Here is a 17,811-nt window from a genome sequence, read left to right as displayed (position 1 = left end):
TACTGCTTCGGTCTGTTGCACTTTACTCTTCCCTTGTTATTTTTGACAACAAAATATAGCGAATCAGACGCGCAGCTGTTGGTGGTTTTTTCATTTGGCGATCTGCACGGACCGAATGCAAATGATATTTCGCATTAACTTTGATGGAGATGAGCGAATTCCGAATGTGGGGCGACAGACACCCCAATATCGAAATCAGACGGGGACTCTTTCGATTGAGATCTTTCGAGAAGATGGATGGGTGGATGGGTGGATGGATGGAGGGGGGATGGGAGGACTACTTTGTAATGCATGCACCCCAACTCCCGTAGACAAAGTGCCAAGTCGGAGAAATGCAGACGTATCTCATTTACCATCCCGTACTTTTGTGCTCATCTTTATTTCTTGGCAAGTTGTGTGCAATTCATTAAAGCGAAATCGGCTTGAATGCGAATAATGCAAATTGCTCTATTTTCATTCACAACGCCTGGTATTTTGTTTTTTTTTCGGGAGGAGGAGGGGGTTGCTAAAAGGGGAGTGCGACAGTTGCAACAATCTGCCAGCGAGTCGACGACAAATTTATTTGTGGCGCATGCAGCAAGGAGCATCAATGAAAATGCTGTTCAAGCAGTTGTCTCGCAGGCATTTTGCACTAAAAGTTCAAAAATTCCATTAATTATTCTCGGTAAGAGTTCGCCTGGCTTCGCTTTCTTCTCTGCCTCGGTTTCTTTCCCATTCCTTGTTGCGCTGCTAATTTTTCAAGAATTTCAAATTTCTTAATGGCCTGAGAATGGGAAATGGGGGGTTTTCTGGGACGGGGGCCAAAATGCAGCCCATTTGTCTGGCCCACAGATGCACTGCCATTAAATCCACAAATGGGGCTAAATTGCTGGCAATAAGTTGGCAAATATTCAACAATAATTATGAACACTTATTTTAAAAAAGGCTTACGGCTTGTTATTTGCTACAAAGCCATTTTTCGGAAATTTTAAAATCATACAAATTTTAAAAAATCAGTCCAAAAACAAACATTTTACGCATGATGGATAATAAGATATTAAAATTCCAAATTAAAAGCGGTATATCAGCTATAAATCGGATAAAAATTTAAAAATTTTGGGACTAGAAGTGCTGGGATCTAGTCACGTTTCTGCAATTCCGTTTATTTCAAATTTTGAAAGGTCGGAGGTCATAAAAATGACAAAACATCGATAAAAAAAAATGGCAAATAAACTAATGATGCAGTTTCTATGGAAAAGCTCAAAATTTTGAATTGGACTTTGTGTTTTTGAAGTGTAGGCTTACCCCTATCGGTATTTACTCCCCCTTCGTTCAAAACAAGGCCGGATGTGCTCATTGTGCTTCGTTTTCATTTCTACTTACATGTCTCCCGCCTTCTGCAGCCCCCTTTTAGCTGCCCACCCCCTCATTAATGCTGCGCCGGAAGCGCCCAGCTGCTGCCGGACTCTAGATTTATCGGGCCGAAGTGGGGGGCACTCCATGGGCGGCGGGGCGGTGGGGAAATGGTCAAAGATGGTTCGGAAAAGTTTCACCCATTCCACAGAGTTCAGTCGTGATTTCAGAAATGCGTTACGCAGTGCGTAAATCAAAACTCGAGTTGGAACTTAAAACTAAAGCAAGTGCAATGCGGGAATGTTTGTAACATTGCTTTTACACTGTAATAACGAACTAAACACAAATAAATGATACTTCTTACTCTTTCTGACAATTTTAACTTGATAACAACTAAAGGCAAACATAAATGCAAATTTTAAAAAAGGGAATTTTATAAATTAATTTTTTTTTTTAATTTTAGTTTTAATTAGTAAACTAAATTGATGTTCCCAGTTTTTTTTACTCTGTTAAGAAGAGAGTCTCCAACGGTATTACTGGCGCGATCATTTAGACAGCTCACCGTTATGTTGCGACAAGTCTAACGGTTTTTATTTTTGCCTTTGCGGCCCTTTTATTTATTGGATGGCCGCCACACGCAACAACAAAAACCGCAAAATAGAAATGGAAATTCAAAGAGCGGCGGAATGAAATGGAAAAGGGGTGTGGGAAAGTCAAAAAGGGGTGGCAAGTTGGGTTTGGGGGGAGTCGGGTGGTGGGGTGCGGAGGGCTTAAGTAAACGGGTGTTTGTGCCCAAAAAGTTGAGCACTGCAAATGGCTCGCCATGGGCACATAAATTTCGAAGCCACCTTGTCTATTTTTTTTTGTAACTGACTGTCGCTATTATGTATTGTTGTTGTTCTTTTCTTTGCGGGCATTTCTTTTCATATTTTGTTTTTGGCAATTTCGAACATGCAACATGTTGCAATGGAGTCATAAGCCGAGAGACCCATCGCCCCAAAACCCAAAACTTTTCCCGGGACTCCACTCCAGAAAAAAAAATAAGTTGGGGAAAAATTTTTTTTCGGCTCGCTTCCACTTCCACTTCCTCTTCACTTTTCGTTTAAACAGTCAAAGTTCTATAACTCAAATATAATAACAAATTCGATTTGAAACGTTTTAAAAATAAATAATTTAAAAGTAAAAATGTATTTTATATAATTTTATATTTCTTAAATATTGCATTTTTTGCGAAGCAAAGATGCATTTCGTTATTATTTTAGACCAACATTTTAAAATACTATAAAAGAAAAAGTCAGTGTTTTGAATTTTCAATTTCCAATAACTAGTTTTGCAAAAGTAGAGTTTCAGCTAGGGAAGTTAGCCTGTATTTAAGTTTTTTTTTTTAACGCGGTCTCTTCTCTAGCTTTATTAACGTTTTTGGTGTTGTTGGCCGATGGAAAGGGGGATTGTATTGGGGTGGGGGATGAGGTGGTCTGATATTGTTTGCTGGCAGCGCAGTCTGTAATATTTTTGCCGCATAAAAGTCAAAATATGCAAATAAACTTGAAGTAGGGGCGACGAAGTGGGGTAAAATGGGAACGGGTGCTTTACTTTATGCATGGGGCGGCTAATACGGTAAAACAGACATAGGAAAAAGACTAAAACAAAAGGGCAGAAAAAAAAGGGGGAAAGGAGAAGATGGAGAAGTAGAAGGGGAGGCAGCGTGGCTTAAATAATAAATGTAGTACACGCTTTGAAAGAATTTACTATACTTTGGCAAATGGAGGTTATAAAAACCTCACAAACATACACAAACACACATATTTGCTGGGCATATACTGGGTATAAATAAACAATGCCCCTATAAGGGCAAAAGGGGGAGGGGTAGGGTGAGGGTGAAGAGGTGGGGGGTTAAGGGTAGCGGCATTTCCATATTGTTGCTATAATCAGCGGCCGCTTTGATTCATCTGCATGTCCGCAGTGGCGGGAGGGAGAGAGCGGAGTTGATAGACGGTCAAAGAGAAAGGGGGATAGAGGAAGAGAGAGGAGAACCTTTTGGCTTTGGCTTTCTGCTTTGCCACCCCAGTATCATCAAAGAGCTAACCCGGGAGCCAGCCCAACGTGCAACCCCAACCCCGCCCAATCCAATCCAATCCAACCCAAGAGGCCGAAGCCCAAGGCAACCCAGTGCAACCTTAGGCCCCAACGAGCCCCCTCTTGCCCGCACTCACTCACACTTCCACTCCCACTTCCCTTTCCGACAACACAGACTCCGCCACTTGCAACTTCTAACTTGCAACTTCCAACTTGCTAACAGAAAACTCCTCCCAACTTGTCAGTTCGAAGCCAACATGTTTGATAAAGGAGCTCGGAGGCCTTGCTAACTGAGATGCTCAAGAACAATCTCTTAGCTAGCTAGACAAGGTAGTTTTCAAAAAGCTATATAAAAAAGCACCCTCACTCACCCTAGGTTTTTGATCATTAGTTCTTTTAGTTTCATTTAAATTGTAGTGTCAATCATTTTCGTGGGCCCCAGGACTCTGCTATCCTTTTTCTAGCCAAATATAGCCATCTCGCTATATCTAGCTACTGGAGTGGCTGCTGCGCTGCTGCAGTGGTTTTGTTGCTTTTCTAGTTGCCACTGATGTTCGTCGTTGTTGCTGTTCTTGTCTCTCAGCCTGACAGTTCTGGGCGTTGTTGTTGTGATGTTTCGCTTTTCGGTTTGTGCTCTCTGTTTTCGTTGGATTGTTAACGGGCTGACAGATCCGACGTGACTACTACCTTCTGCCTATTCTACCATGGTCCAGATACAGCGCCTTCAGCGAACGAAAGCAACTGCCAAATCGTTCGGGTTCAGTCCGTTAATGTTCGGTTGGCTCTCTCACTTTTTTGTTTGACAGGCCGTTTTAAACCCCATGCACTGCATAGGGGTTAGGCAACACGCATCTCCAATGTATCTCCAATGTATATTTAACCCTCGACGACGCTGGTTGTTCGGCTCTTGATTCGAAATTCCGCACAGCTCGCATACTCTTTCGTATATTCACTTTCGTCGTGTTTTTCGTCATCGTCGTTGTCGTCCTACGACGTGTGTTTTTGTTATTGCTGTCGTTCTTATTTTTCGGGTGGTACTCTCTGTATATTTAACAAACGTTACAATTACTTTTTTTCACGTGTGCTGTGGCCCCCAGTGTAACTTATACTTGTACTCAAACAACAAAGTCAAACAAATAACGCAAGTTAAAGAGAACACCCAAGAAAAAAACCAACACAAAAAATAAATAAAAGAGCCAACCGTTTTTGTTGTTGTCGCTCACAGCATGTGGAGCCACAGTTAACTGTTACAGTTAACGGGAGAAGGCAAAGGAGGTGGAGCGAAAAGAGCAAGGAGAGCGGGAACTCCGAGAAGAGGACTGAGTGCTCCGCTTGACTAAATGCAGTCGACGCTGCGATTATTATGTGCCAGCCCCAACAACAACAAGAGCAACACCACTTGATACGAAAATAAACAAACAAAATCAATCAATTAATCAATCTGCTGAGCACACCGCTCTCCACGCCCACACACACAAAGGCACACACGCAAAAACACACAGCCAACACACACACGAACACACACGAGTCAACGCCCACGCCCATTCGGGAAAAAGGAGGGAGTGGCAGGACAAGAAAGGAGGCGAAGTTGAATAATAAAAAAAAGAGGAAGCACTGCGAACAGCAGGACAACAACATGTTCCACTCACTTGTTTTGATGGCCTGTGCCCTTGCCGCCCTTTCCTTTGCCCAGGAGGCGGGGCCCGCCCGATCGAAACAGTTATCGCTATCGATATCGAGTCCTGCAGCGGACCCAACATCGCCCGCTGCCGCCGTCGCCGTCGCCGCCGCCCCTGCCCCCGCCCCCTTTGCCGGCAAGCAGAGGAACAGATGCCGTCAAAGTTGCTATCAGCAGGTAAGCACAAGAAAAAGAGTCCAACTTCCAGACTCATAAACCCCCAGACTCAAAACAGAACTCAGAACTGAGAACTCAGTACTCTGAACCCAAGATAAGACCTCGGATCGGATCCGTTTCGATCCCGGTCGTTTGATGGACAGTTGTATGCCCAGTTGAGCGGCAATATTGCCGATAGGGTAGGCGGCTTGTACACAGGAAAAAATAATCATAGGCCGACCACCTGCCATTAAAGTTCCACGAGATCTATTTAGATAACCAGGAGGAGCACAGCAGAAACATCAAATTGAAATAGGTTAAACCAGATGCATCCTTAATTTGAACAGTCAAACAAATTTAACTTCCCCATGTATACATGCATTTCCAGATTTTTATGTTAATTAGCAATACAAAATTTGCATAGTTTTGTTATTTTTCATTTCTTAAAAATTCTATTCAAGGGTACTGCATTCTTTGTTTTCCAAATTTATTCATACTTTCAAAACCGCATTGCCCAAAAATGGTTGTTCGCTTACCCAAAGGAAGTTGGCAATTGGGGTTGAAAAAATTCTTAAGAAATTCAATAGCTAATTTTCTTTAACGAAAGGCTTAAAAAGCTGTAGAAACTTTGGTTTTCCAGCACTTGAAGTTTGCATTTCTGAAAAACTGTTATGAAATCAACTCAGATCATAAGTAATACGATGTTTAGAAGTAACAAAAAAAGGCTTGCGATCGTCTTAAGGGAAATATTTCACAACAAGCAGACTTTCCCAGTCAATTTAAGTGCAGCGCGCACTTCCGCCAGGTAATATTTAATGCGATTAAGATTGCCCTAATTGGGGTCATGCCGAATTGGTCTCGGACACACCCATTTCTCTGCGTGTAGCAACAGTTGTACCCTCGACGGCACCGACCTTCAAGGTTATAGGAGACCTGGATGTCTCGATGTCGTCGATGTCGAGATGTCGATGACAATGACAATGGTTCGTTCGTGAAGGCAACAGAAAGCGACGTCATTTTTTATACCCGTACTCGTATGCCCGCTCGCTGGGTCTTTTATCTTTTATCTACGGGTTGACATCGCAGCTATTGCCTCTGCTGCTTCTGTTGCCGCTTGGTTTATATTGCTGTTGTTTTTGTTGTTGTTGTTGTTGTTATTACCGCTCAGGTAGCCGGCGGCCGCTAGAAAGATGTCAACTGGGTGGTCGAGCGTCGCTAATAGAGATCGGGAATTGAATTTGAGACGGCTATATGGACAATGGCCAAAAAAAAGAAGGAGTAAAGCTCTCGGATCGAATTTGTACAAAGCTGTCACAGATGGATGGACGATGTCGTTCCACGCGAACTTCACTTGAAAAGGCCGCGGCAAAGGGGAATATCTTTTCAAGAAATAGAGCAGGTGGGGCGAACAATGGGATCTCAAGAAGGACACAATGAGCTCTCCAAAAAGAGAGCTTTGAAAAATGACCACGAAAAATCGGAGGCAGCTGAAAAAGTTGGATGAAAAGAATGGATTTCGTTTGACATTTATCCCCTTGACTTACCAATGTAAAATCCATCGAACTCATATATAAGCAAATAAAAAATTTCTGATTAAATAAAATCATTGCAAATTCCCACGTGATATTCATTTTGTGAGTGATAAAACCAATAGTGGAAAAGCAAATAGATGCACAAAACTAATGCCCAACTAATCAATATGAATAACCAACTTTTCAGACAACAAAGTCAAGTTGGAAATGCCTCTGCAATCGAACTCACCCCCGAGAAGCGCTGAATTGACACTTTCTGGTTCCCTAAACAAACTTTGAAACCCCGGGGATTCGGCTTTTCCCCATCAGTTGGTGTAACCGATCCCCGCCGAAATAATTTTGAATACGTCCCCGGCGCATTGAAATCAAGACGGGGCCGTGGCCGAAGTTTCCCAAAAAGATTTGTGGCCAGTTCCAGCAGTTGATTTTTTAATGCGTGACTTCCTGGAACCGCGCTGATCTGTCAACGATATCGGAACCACTGGGGGAGGGTCGGACAACTGTGGATGGTTAATAAATTTCAATCAAACGAAATCAAATCAAATTTTCATATCAATACGATCCGGCGGGCCACAGAACACAGGCATAAATCAAGTGGGGAAAAACACGAGAGTATAAATATCATCTCCGATTTCCAAGTAAGTCGAGAGCAGCTCATTGTGGCCGGCTATGAGGTGTACGGGATTGGGTTTTCGACTCGACGACTTCGAGTGGCGAACTGAGAATGGAAAACGGTGGAGGAGCCCAGGCTGAGGCATTCAACCCAATTGACTCGAGGAGTGCCCATGATGAGTGCTGTGGCGACACTTACAAAGAAACACGGGATGAAACTCGAGAGGCCAAGACACTCGGACAGTCGTCTGCGACACTCGAAATGGTTCTAGGGAAACGCTATGTTGAGTTACGTCCAAATATAGACCGAAAGTTTATTGATTTAACGCGAGGGCATAAGCAGAAATTGCTCCAAATATAGTTCGGTAGCACTTTCGATATAGGGTTGCAGAGTTGCTCATCATTTATGGGGAAATCAATGCAAAAGTAATATATTATTGTATTAAATCTTTCTCACCTAGTAATCCATCGAAGAGTTGATAATAGTCCCATTGAGTAGGAATTTTTTAGCGAATAGAATACACGAAATGATGGCCTTAAAATATCTGTGCTGATTGACATGGCAGATGCTCCTCTGTATGAATTGCCTTCACTCAACTTTTCCTCCTCCCTGATGCCCAGAAATGGTCTGGGCTTTTCGGCTTTCCTTGTGCCAATCTTTGTTGATTATTTAGTCCGAAATTGCAGATTTTGGGCACGAAATACTTAAGCTTTCGCCTGTGGATGCCGTCTGCATTCCTGATCACCGTCATCATCTCCATCTCCATCTACATCGGATATGCCCTTTGAAGTCCGAACTCTGTGCAGAAGTTTTGGAACGCTGAAGTTTCTCAATGGTGGTGGCGGTTGGCGATGGCGATGGCGGTAATGCAGGATGCCCCGCCGAAAGTCAAAAGTTCTTAGGGGTTGCAGGCAGGGCTAATTTCATGCTCGGCTCGCAGGACTAACTGGAACTAATCCACCCATCCATCCATCCATCCATCCTTCCATACTTTCATACTTCCATCCTTTTGTCCAACCCCCAAGAAGTGAGAATCGAGAATCGAGAACGGGGAATGCGAATGCGAATGCGTTGCTCAATCAGCGCCAAATTAACACCATGAAAGACTTTTCCTCCAACTCCAGTGGGTGGTTTCGGTTTGGGTGTGTGGGTTTGGGTGATTCCGGTGGGTGGTGCTCCAGTGGCTTGGGTGCCGGGTGGATTTTTCCGGGTGGCACGATGGCCGGAAGATTCGATCTTGATGTATATGCGAGGCACGTAGTTCGGCCGCTGCTGGTGGTGGAATCATCGAATATATCTACGTATGCGTACGTGTCTCATAAAAGCCGCTCAAAAAACTGACTGACTGACCCAACTTTGGTAATTTATGTGGCCTACGGAATCTAGCGGCCCAGTTTGCACACTTGAAGAAAAAATAAATACTTCAATAACCTAACAAGTCTAGTAATATCTCAAATATAATATCTACAAATCACACTTCATATTTTTCGCAGTAAATGAGGATTTCAAAATAAAAGATTTAAACTTTTACCTCACAAAGAAAACCATTTAAAACTAATGAACAAACAAATTAGGATTTATAAATAGAAGGCTTATTCCCTCAAAATGAAACCATTTGAAACCCCTATTAGCATATATGAATATTTGTATTGTTCCAAAACAATTAACGAAATGGTTTAAATATACGAAAACAAAGGAAAATAAACCTACAAAGGAAACAAATAGACTCTAAATCGCAGGGATTTAACGAAATTTTGTATATTTACCTGAACAATGTGTGCGGGAAATTTTATTCGTTCAACAAAGGTGAAGGTGATTTTCCGCCGCTTTCAGGTGCCGGTTTTAACACTTTTCTTCGAGTGCAGTTGGCCGGGGTGTGAAATGCCAGGGCAATTGCATGTAAAAGTTGTCGCTGCCTGCGTTTAATTTATTTGGCCCAGACACATTTTGGGCCAGGTAGTAGTCGAAGTGGTCGTGGTCGAACGTCTCGAGACTGTGTGGAAAGCGATGGGAAATCGGGGAAAGCCGCTGGGCCAAAAGATTTGCCAGTTCAGCGTTTTCATTCAGTCGGTCGTTCCGTCGGTTGGGTCAGTCATTCATTTCAGTTATTCATTCATTCATTCATACATTCATACTGGAACTGAACGCCTTATTGTTGTTACTTATCGCCCAAGTTGTTTCAGGTTCAGGCCTCGTCCACATCCTTGTTCCCCTTGTTTCTCAGTCCTCTGTTGAGAGTCCTGCGTTCGAATCGCAATCCAGAATCCAGAATCCTCCCCTCATCAACTTCAGCAGCTACAGTCCACATCTTCAGAGGCCAGAAATTCAATTGAGCGGAAAATATGTTGTCTTTGCGATTTTCCTTTTGGCATTCGTCGTTTTTATCTGCCACAACTGCTTGGTTTTGGTCCTCTTCTCCATCCCCATCTCCATCTCCAGCTTGTGCTGCTGCTCCTGCTCCTCTTCCCTTTCCGTTTCCCCCTCCACTCCTGATTTTCCTGCCTTATTGTGTAATGATGACAAAGTGCCGCCGTCAAAGTTGGCCCAAAAGGTGATGGCAGCCATTGTCCAGCGACCAGTTGGGTTCGTGTTCGGGGTTTTGCCACTTCCTTAGCCTTCCTCAGCCTTCCTTAGCCAGCATGATGGATGATCGATCCAGATGCAAGTACAACTACATTTGCAGAAAGTGCGGATGCATTTAAGGGCTTAGAGGGCCGGATAGCATCGGAGTGGCTTTGGCTTAAGCGGAGTTGCCAAGAAACGATTGAGCGGGCGGATAATATCATGGCTTAAGTTGAAGTCCCACAAAGAAGGAACGATTTAGCTGCCCGGCAAGAAACCAAACATAAAATCTAAACTAAAGTTGTTTGAGGCTTAAAAACCTAGTAGAAATTAAAGTCAAGGCTTTGTGGCACCAGCACCAAGGGTCAATTAAACGATTATAATTCGCAGCTGCAGGCTGATTATTATGATAAGGATTAGGTTTGGTGCCATGTACACATGTTCATGTTAAACAAACATTAGGGTGTAAGTGTTGCCGGCTATTATTATTATTGATTTTAGTTAAGTGTGCTCAACCAGAGATTCGCCAAGTTGGGTATTTTCATATGGTAAAGATACAGAAAATACTTGTATTTAATATGGGGAATCATACAATTCAATCAGAGTTCCAAATTAACTAGTATGACCAATCGACTGAGGCTGTAGATAAAGATTTCATAAAACTAAAGCCGGCGAATGCAATAACCATAAATCTGGCTTGCAGCAAGAAGCATTTAGGGTTACTTAACCCTCCCCGAAAATCCCGAAAACTCGGAAAACTGAAAACCGAAAACGAATGCCCAATGAATTGAGTTTGTGAGCTTGGGACCGCCTCGTTTGATTTTTTTTAATATTGTAAATTCCGAGTCATAACAATTTGTCACGCACCCATCTCTAATCGCTGGTGGAGGGGGAAATTGGTCTTCCCTCAGTCATTTCTGAGTCTGTCTGTCTGTCTGTCTGTCTGTCTTTTTGTCTGCCTGCCGGTTGCTCATTCATAAAAGGACTGCGAATGGGGAAAACCAGGGGAAATGGTCCTGGTACCTCGTACTGCCCGCTGTTCCTTAGTTCAGCTGAGTTTTAGCTCTGTGTTCTATTTTGTTCCGTTCAGTTCAGCTGTTTTGAGACTAAGGCGACAGTTGACAAAGGCTAAGCAGGCAGTCCGGTTTTGATCCCGATCCTCCTGCCCTTCCCATCGTCCTGTCACGGCAATCCTCCTCATTATCCTCATTGCCGGGAGCGTGAAATTTTCAATTCGCCATAGACGACGACGGACGGGACGGCACACAAACGTTTGTGGTCATTTACTTGTGTACAGGACCGGTCAAATAAATAGCGAAAGGGATTAACACAATTGCCCAAGGCAACAGACAATTTACCTAAGCATTTCCATTGATTTGATAATATTGGGATTTCGGTATCCAAATTGAGGAAGCCCAAAGAACTGGGATTCCAAAATACACTCAACACTGAGTTAATTATTATAATTTTAGAACTTAAGTTTTCAGTTCTGAATATCTTTTTAATTAATTAAACATTTTCCTAGAGAATTTTTAAGTATTAGGTAACACTGGGTTAATAATTTTAATTTAAGAACTTAGGTTTTCAGTTCTGAATATCCTTTTAAATAATTAAACATTTCCCTAGATAATGTTTAGGTATTAGGTAATACTGGGTTAATAATAAGAACTTAAGTTTTCAGTTCTGAATATCTTTTTAAATAATTAAACATTTCATTAGAGAATTTTTAAGTATTGCTTTGCATTGGAGCTTAAAATGAAGTTGGCTTTTGTATTCTTTTGACCGCGGGTGTAGTCTCCATAGACTTTTCCTGTTTTTTTTTTTTATTTTTTTGTCCTGACTGCCTTGCCTCTTATTACAAGTTACAAATTTGCGTCTATTGTTGGGAGCATAAGATAGGGACTGGGGCAGAAAGGAGCCTGCTGATGACTCCTTGTTGTTTGTCCTGGCAGCCTGGGGTCCTGGGCCTGATTACTTTTTCCTAGCTTACTTAAAATTCGATTAGGCCACGCCCACTAACTAACTTTCTCCTGTCTCCTGTCTCTTTCTCACACTCATCTCTCCTTCTCTCTCTCTCCGTCTTTGCAGCTTTCGAAGGACTGGCATTATTGTAAGGATTCCGTTGATTGCACAAACGTAAGTATCTTCATCCCGTGTTTGTCCTTTGTGCGACAGGCTAACGATGTCATTAACCCATTATTGCTGGCTCAAAACTGCTTGGAAAGTGGCATAAACTCTCGCCATTCTCGCCATATATTGTACTCCACTTATCACCAAATGGCGGAAAAATAGGAAACTAAAACCTAATTCTTTCAAGTGGGAGTTTTATATCCATTAAACGAGAAACTGTGTTTAATTAAAAGTAGATCATTTTCAAACAATAACCAGTAACATATTTTAGTTTATAATAAACCATATATCATTTATAAACTTTCTCATCACCTTTAATGCGAGTAAACTTTGCTACCCTAAAATGTAAATCATTTTAATTGTGCAACACGACTTTATTGGCCATTGCGTCTTTCATTTCATTAGAAATTTGACAATTTCGAGAGAATTCCTCCCGAGGAGTATCTTTTTAAACGCCCGAAATTTAATCTACATTTATTATCCAGCAGGCCGGGTGGAAAGTTAAGGAAAGGCGAAAGGGTTTTCCCGTCGCACCAAATTGCCAACCGTAAACATTTTTAGGCACTTACACACGGCGGGGACATGAATTATTCCAAATGAAACGGTCCGGGGCCCTAATGGGTTAAACGCTGTCGCTTGGGGGCGAAAAGTGTGGCAGCCGAGGCAAGGACGAACAGAAATTTCATTGCCTACCTGCGGGCGCGCCACATAATTACAAGAAATAATTGACAAATAGCTAACTTTCCTTTCCTCCGCTTTCCCTTTCCCTTTTCCCCTTTCCCCTGAATTTTCCTACCTTTCCCTGCCTTTCCCTGGTTTTCCTGTCTTTTCTTAACGCTTCGTGTTTCGCCTTGGGCGTTGTCCTTGCTGCTCCTGATGCTCCTGCTGCTCCTGCTCCTTGGCATCCTCGTGAATCATGGTCTGGTTTCCCTTTTTGCAGTGCTGTCAAAAGCTGCTGGCCCCCTTCGAGCTGAGGATCCTGAAGGCCCAGCGCCAGGAGTCGCTCGTCCTCACGGACATCGGCTGGGACGAGATGATAGCCAATGCCTCGCGACAATGCCTGATCACCTGGGAGGTCTCCGGCGGCGGCCTGATCGGCAATCTGCTCACGGACACCGCTCGGGCGGAGTTGTCCCTGTGGCCAGACACCGTCTACAACATCCAGGTTAAATGCAAGCACAAGGTGAGTTTCCAACTAGGTTGATATCCGGGGTTAAGAGAAATAGTCATAAGATTTAAGATAAGGAAAGGATAAATAAAACAAGGGTTTATTGAAGAATGTTAGAGGTAATATCGTAGGATTGAGAAATAGATGTATTTGATTCAAATATCAAGTAATTTGAAGAGTATTCTTATTTAATAAAGGTTGATATAGATATTCATGGGTGACAAAATGAAGAACTTTATCTTTGGTAGGTTTAAAGTTTTCATTGGTTTATTTAGAACATCTCACTATCTAGCTTACTTATCATGTGGAGTTTTCTGGAGCACTTACAGATAGTTGGGTAAACACCTTAAGAACCTTTTATTGCTTACAAACAAGATAAGCTACACATAAGCCTAAAATGAGACACTTTACCTATTTGCTTTATAGAAATATATCAGCTAATCAAACTCTGAACGATTCTTTTCATTCTTACCCATCAGCTCACTGGTGTGATGCGTCGTTCGATCAAACTGAATGTGGACACCACTCAGCTGGTGGGCACGACAACGAGCACCACCTCGACCACCACCTCGACCACCGCGATCACTCCGAGCACCGAAAAGAGCCAGTCTGTGTCGTTGGAGCCATTGGAGCACTTGGAGCAGCGGATTCGGGTGCGGCCCACGGATCGGGTGTATATAATCAGTGCCCTGCCCACGCCCAGCGAACTGGGCGGAGTGGTCTATCCGGCCTTCGGAGCACTGGCCTTCTTCCTGGCCCTGCTGGTCATGTTCCTCTTCCTGCGTCCGCAGCGCAAGCGATTCCCCCTGGACGCGGACAGTGCGGACACGGCCACCTTGATTGGTCGCAACTCCTGCTCCCGAAACTCACTGGACGCCTCCACGTTGCATGTCTAAGGAGGATGGAGGATGGATCATGGAGGATGGAGGATGGAGTATGGAGCATGGAGGATGGAGAAGGGCAATTGCCGATCGGAGAACTTGTAGTCGTATATATATAGATGTCTGACTATGTGATATTCTGCACCCCAAAAAGCAAAAACAAAACCGAAGCGAAGGAAACTATGTACATACTCTTCGCCGATTATTTAATAGTTAGTTCCCTTTTCCCAAAAAAACGGAAAATCCTGAATTGCGGTTCGATGCGATAGATCAGATCGAATTGGATCGAAAAGTCAAAAGGCAAAGTTCGCTCAACTAAGTTTAAGTTTTATCCTCTGCCATTCGTAGATCCCAATGCCAAACCAGCGCAGTCATATATACACGCATGATTAACATACATAGCTCTATATACATATACCAACTATATTATACACTTAACGCATTTACTATATACATATATATATATCATAGTTATACAAGCAGCGCAGCCAGAGATACAATTGCAGAACAGATCAAGAAAGAGCTACAGATACAAAAGCAGAAACGGAAAAAGAAACAGAATCAGAAAACAGATAAAGATACGTTTGCGGTTACGGTTACGAATATAAATATATATTATATTACTATATATTATATTATATTATAGACTAGGGGCCAGCGGCCAACCAACTACATACACCAAACTAAATGCAACAAATTGCTACAAATTTTTTGTCAATCGTCGTCGCTCGCTTGCAAACAAACAAACAAACAAAACGCATTTGTTTTTATCTCAGGCTAAAAACAAATGAGCAACAAATTAATATTAATAACAAATATCATGCATCTCTTTTCCATTTTTCGTCGTCTTCAAACTTCAATGAAACATAGTACATAAAAGAGAAAAACAAAGCAAAAGAAAACAAGAAAAAAAACGAAGAATAAGAAATTAACAAGAAAACTTAAATCAAAAGTAAATATTTTTCAAAATTTTTAAATGTTTATACCTAGACAAACTCAATTGAATTAACAACAACAACAACAACAAAGTAAACTATTATAACTGACTTATTGTACTTGAGCATGTAAAAACAAAGTAACAAAGTAACTAACTAAACTAAACTAAACTATAGTTAATACGGAGATAAGCTGAGAAAACTTCGCTACGCAAAATGCCTGTAAATATTCTAGCCCTAATTTATTTATATTTTAAGTGGTCCATTGTTTTGTTAACCTATGATTTTAAGGCCTAAGACCTAAGAGAAGTAGAGGGTTTTCCAGGGGGAAGAAGAAGATGGCTGGTCAACTCCATGGAAAGCAAAAAGAAAGTAAAAGTAGTATTAAACTCAATAAGATTAATGGAGCGTTCCTGCTTTCGATGTTTTTTTTTAATGTGGAAGAACGTGTGTGCTTTTAATATCTGCTCCAATGGTTGTAGTGTGAATTAGTGAACTTCGATCGAATCAAAATAAACGTACTTGCTTAGCCATTTTAAAAGAAAACCCAACCAACCTTCCCCCAAAATGGAATTACTGGAGTGAGAACTTTGTGCAGTCTGAACCCATTGCCATACAATATATATATAGTCCTAGTTTAATTTTAGTTTAGCGATCCAATTGTGTTACCTCTATTTTTTTTACTTTTTTTTTTTTGTGTGGCAGAGACTCGTTAAGACTAAAAACGAAATATGCCAATCACATTTTAGATATGTACTGTGTATGAATAAATTCGGACGAGAAGGATGGAAGCGGAAGTACGGTGCCCTTTCAATATTTATCCTTTATTCGTTTATTATGTAAATATAATTTGATTTGTTATTGCAGCTCATTTTTGGCTACTTTTATTTGTTGCGGGTTGGCATGGGAATACATATACATATACACTACGTGTGTAGTAAACCCCTTCTATAATCAAAAAACTAAGGCATCGATTTTTGTGTGTGTGTGTGTCGCTCCCCCTTTTGCAGCCTTCCTCTGTCTACTCCTCTGTGTTTCTCCCCCCCTGTCGTCCTCCCACTTATCATATAAATTAGAGTTGGGATATGCAAATGCATTCAAGACAAGGGGGTTGATTGTGTAAGGGGTCGTGTCGATTATGAGAAACTTCTTTGGCTAGATGAAATGGAAAATGGAAAAATTCCTTTGCCGCAGCCGGAAAAGTATTCTCTGAAGAATTTCCGATTAAACTTTTCCTTTCTTCCCATCTCTTTGGCGAAAAACTCTCTTTTTGGCTTCCGAACTTTTTCGTCCATCTCTCTTGCCTTTCTTTTTTTTTTGACTTTTATTTTTAATTTCTTGACTTTTTTAATTTAATTTTTTTGTTGGTTTTTCCATTTTTTTTGTTCTTGTTTTTTTTTGGATTAGCTAAGGGGGTTGGCTTTGGCGGCCACTTGGCTGCCATTAGATGCGATCCCCTTAACCCTCGGCCGCCCCAGCATCCCCGTTTTTTGTTCAGCTGTTGTTCGCTCGGCCACTTCAGCATTTCCCCACTCTACATTCTCAAGCACTTTTTATAAACCAAATTAAATTTATATGCCCCTACAGCACTCCCCCTCCCCCTACCCATTTCCCCCTTCTTAACCCCTGCCCGCCGATGTCTGTGTTGTGTTTTTTTTTCCGTATTTTGTGGGCCAAGCCAATCCCAGGCTCTCGACGCTGTCAACTGCCAATTAGCTGAGCATTTTTCAACATTTTAAATTGTCTTCCCAGAGTGCGTGGTGCCCACCCCCTTTTCGAATGGACTGTAGTGGGTTAAAGACGGGGGGTCGGGGGGGTATATTAGGTCTGGGCGACACTTGAGTGAGACGTCCAAGCGACTTTGCTTTTATAACCCCAATACCCATTAAAGACGAGGGCATGTCCACCAAATACCCCTTGAAAAGCAGTGAATGCTCAACAGTGAAAACAATTATTTACATGAATAATTTATTCTATATTATTTTATACCAAATTCACCGTACTTCTCAATCCAAACCTTCGTTTCCAACTACTCAACTAAAATCTTCCAAGTAAATATATATATATATAATATTCTTACAAAAAAATACAAAAAAAGAATAAAACTAAGTGTGGACTGAAAAACATGTTAAACTTTGATTCCTTTAAATGTACATTTCAATCTTTTCCTATTTTTTATATCACTTACTTTTGAATGTTTTCATATAAATGTAAAAAAAAAATATATAAAACTAGGTGTATGTATTTATATCCAATACAAATGGTTATTTATAAAACAAACATTTTGAACTTAGAAAAAAAAAACAAAGAAAACTTAACCAAATAAACTTCTTCCTGATAAGCTAAGCATATTTATAAAAGTACCAGATACATATATGGAACAATATAAAATATTTTGTTATTTTTTTTCTTTACCTGATTAATGTTTAAATTAAAATTGAGGGAAAAGAAAAATACAGCTCTTTAAGAAATAAAGATAAATTAAAATCGTGTCGCAATACGATTCAACAAAAATTTTTTTACTTCTTTTATAATTATGTTTTTAAACAATTGACTAAACTTTTTTATATTATCATGCATATTGCTTGCTGCTTAGTCAATTAGTGATTAAGGAACATATTTTAGAGTATGTAAGACCAATACCTTTGATTTTTTTTCTGTATGACTTAAACTTTAATTTAAGTGTAATGCAATTCCAACTCCAAGTCCACTTGAAACCCACTTGTTCCCAATTAGGAGTCCTGTTGG

General features: G+C 41.3%; 1 protein-coding gene across 1 annotated transcript; it reads left to right on the top strand.

Moving 5' to 3' along the window:
* The first annotated feature begins 4,263 nt into the window (after positions 1-4,263).
* LOC108088683 (transmembrane protein fend) lies at positions 4,264-15,934 on the top strand. The gene is made up of 4 exons (XM_017186624.2): positions 4,264-5,263; positions 12,038-12,085; positions 13,020-13,262; positions 13,727-15,934. The coding sequence occupies exons 1-4, from the start codon at positions 5,045-5,047 to the stop codon at positions 14,141-14,143; spliced, it is 927 nt and encodes a 308-aa protein (XP_017042113.1). The 5' UTR covers positions 4,264-5,044; the 3' UTR covers positions 14,144-15,934.
* Positions 15,935-17,811: the final 1,877 nt, after the last annotated feature.

Source organism: Drosophila ficusphila, unplaced genomic scaffold, assembly GCF_018152265.1.
Source record: "Drosophila ficusphila isolate 14025-0441.05 unplaced genomic scaffold, ASM1815226v1 contig_198, whole genome shotgun sequence".
NCBI lineage: Eukaryota > Metazoa > Arthropoda > Insecta > Diptera > Drosophilidae > Drosophila > Drosophila ficusphila.
Note: the sequence above shows the minus strand (reverse complement) of the source record. Positions and strands in the feature narration are given on the sequence as shown.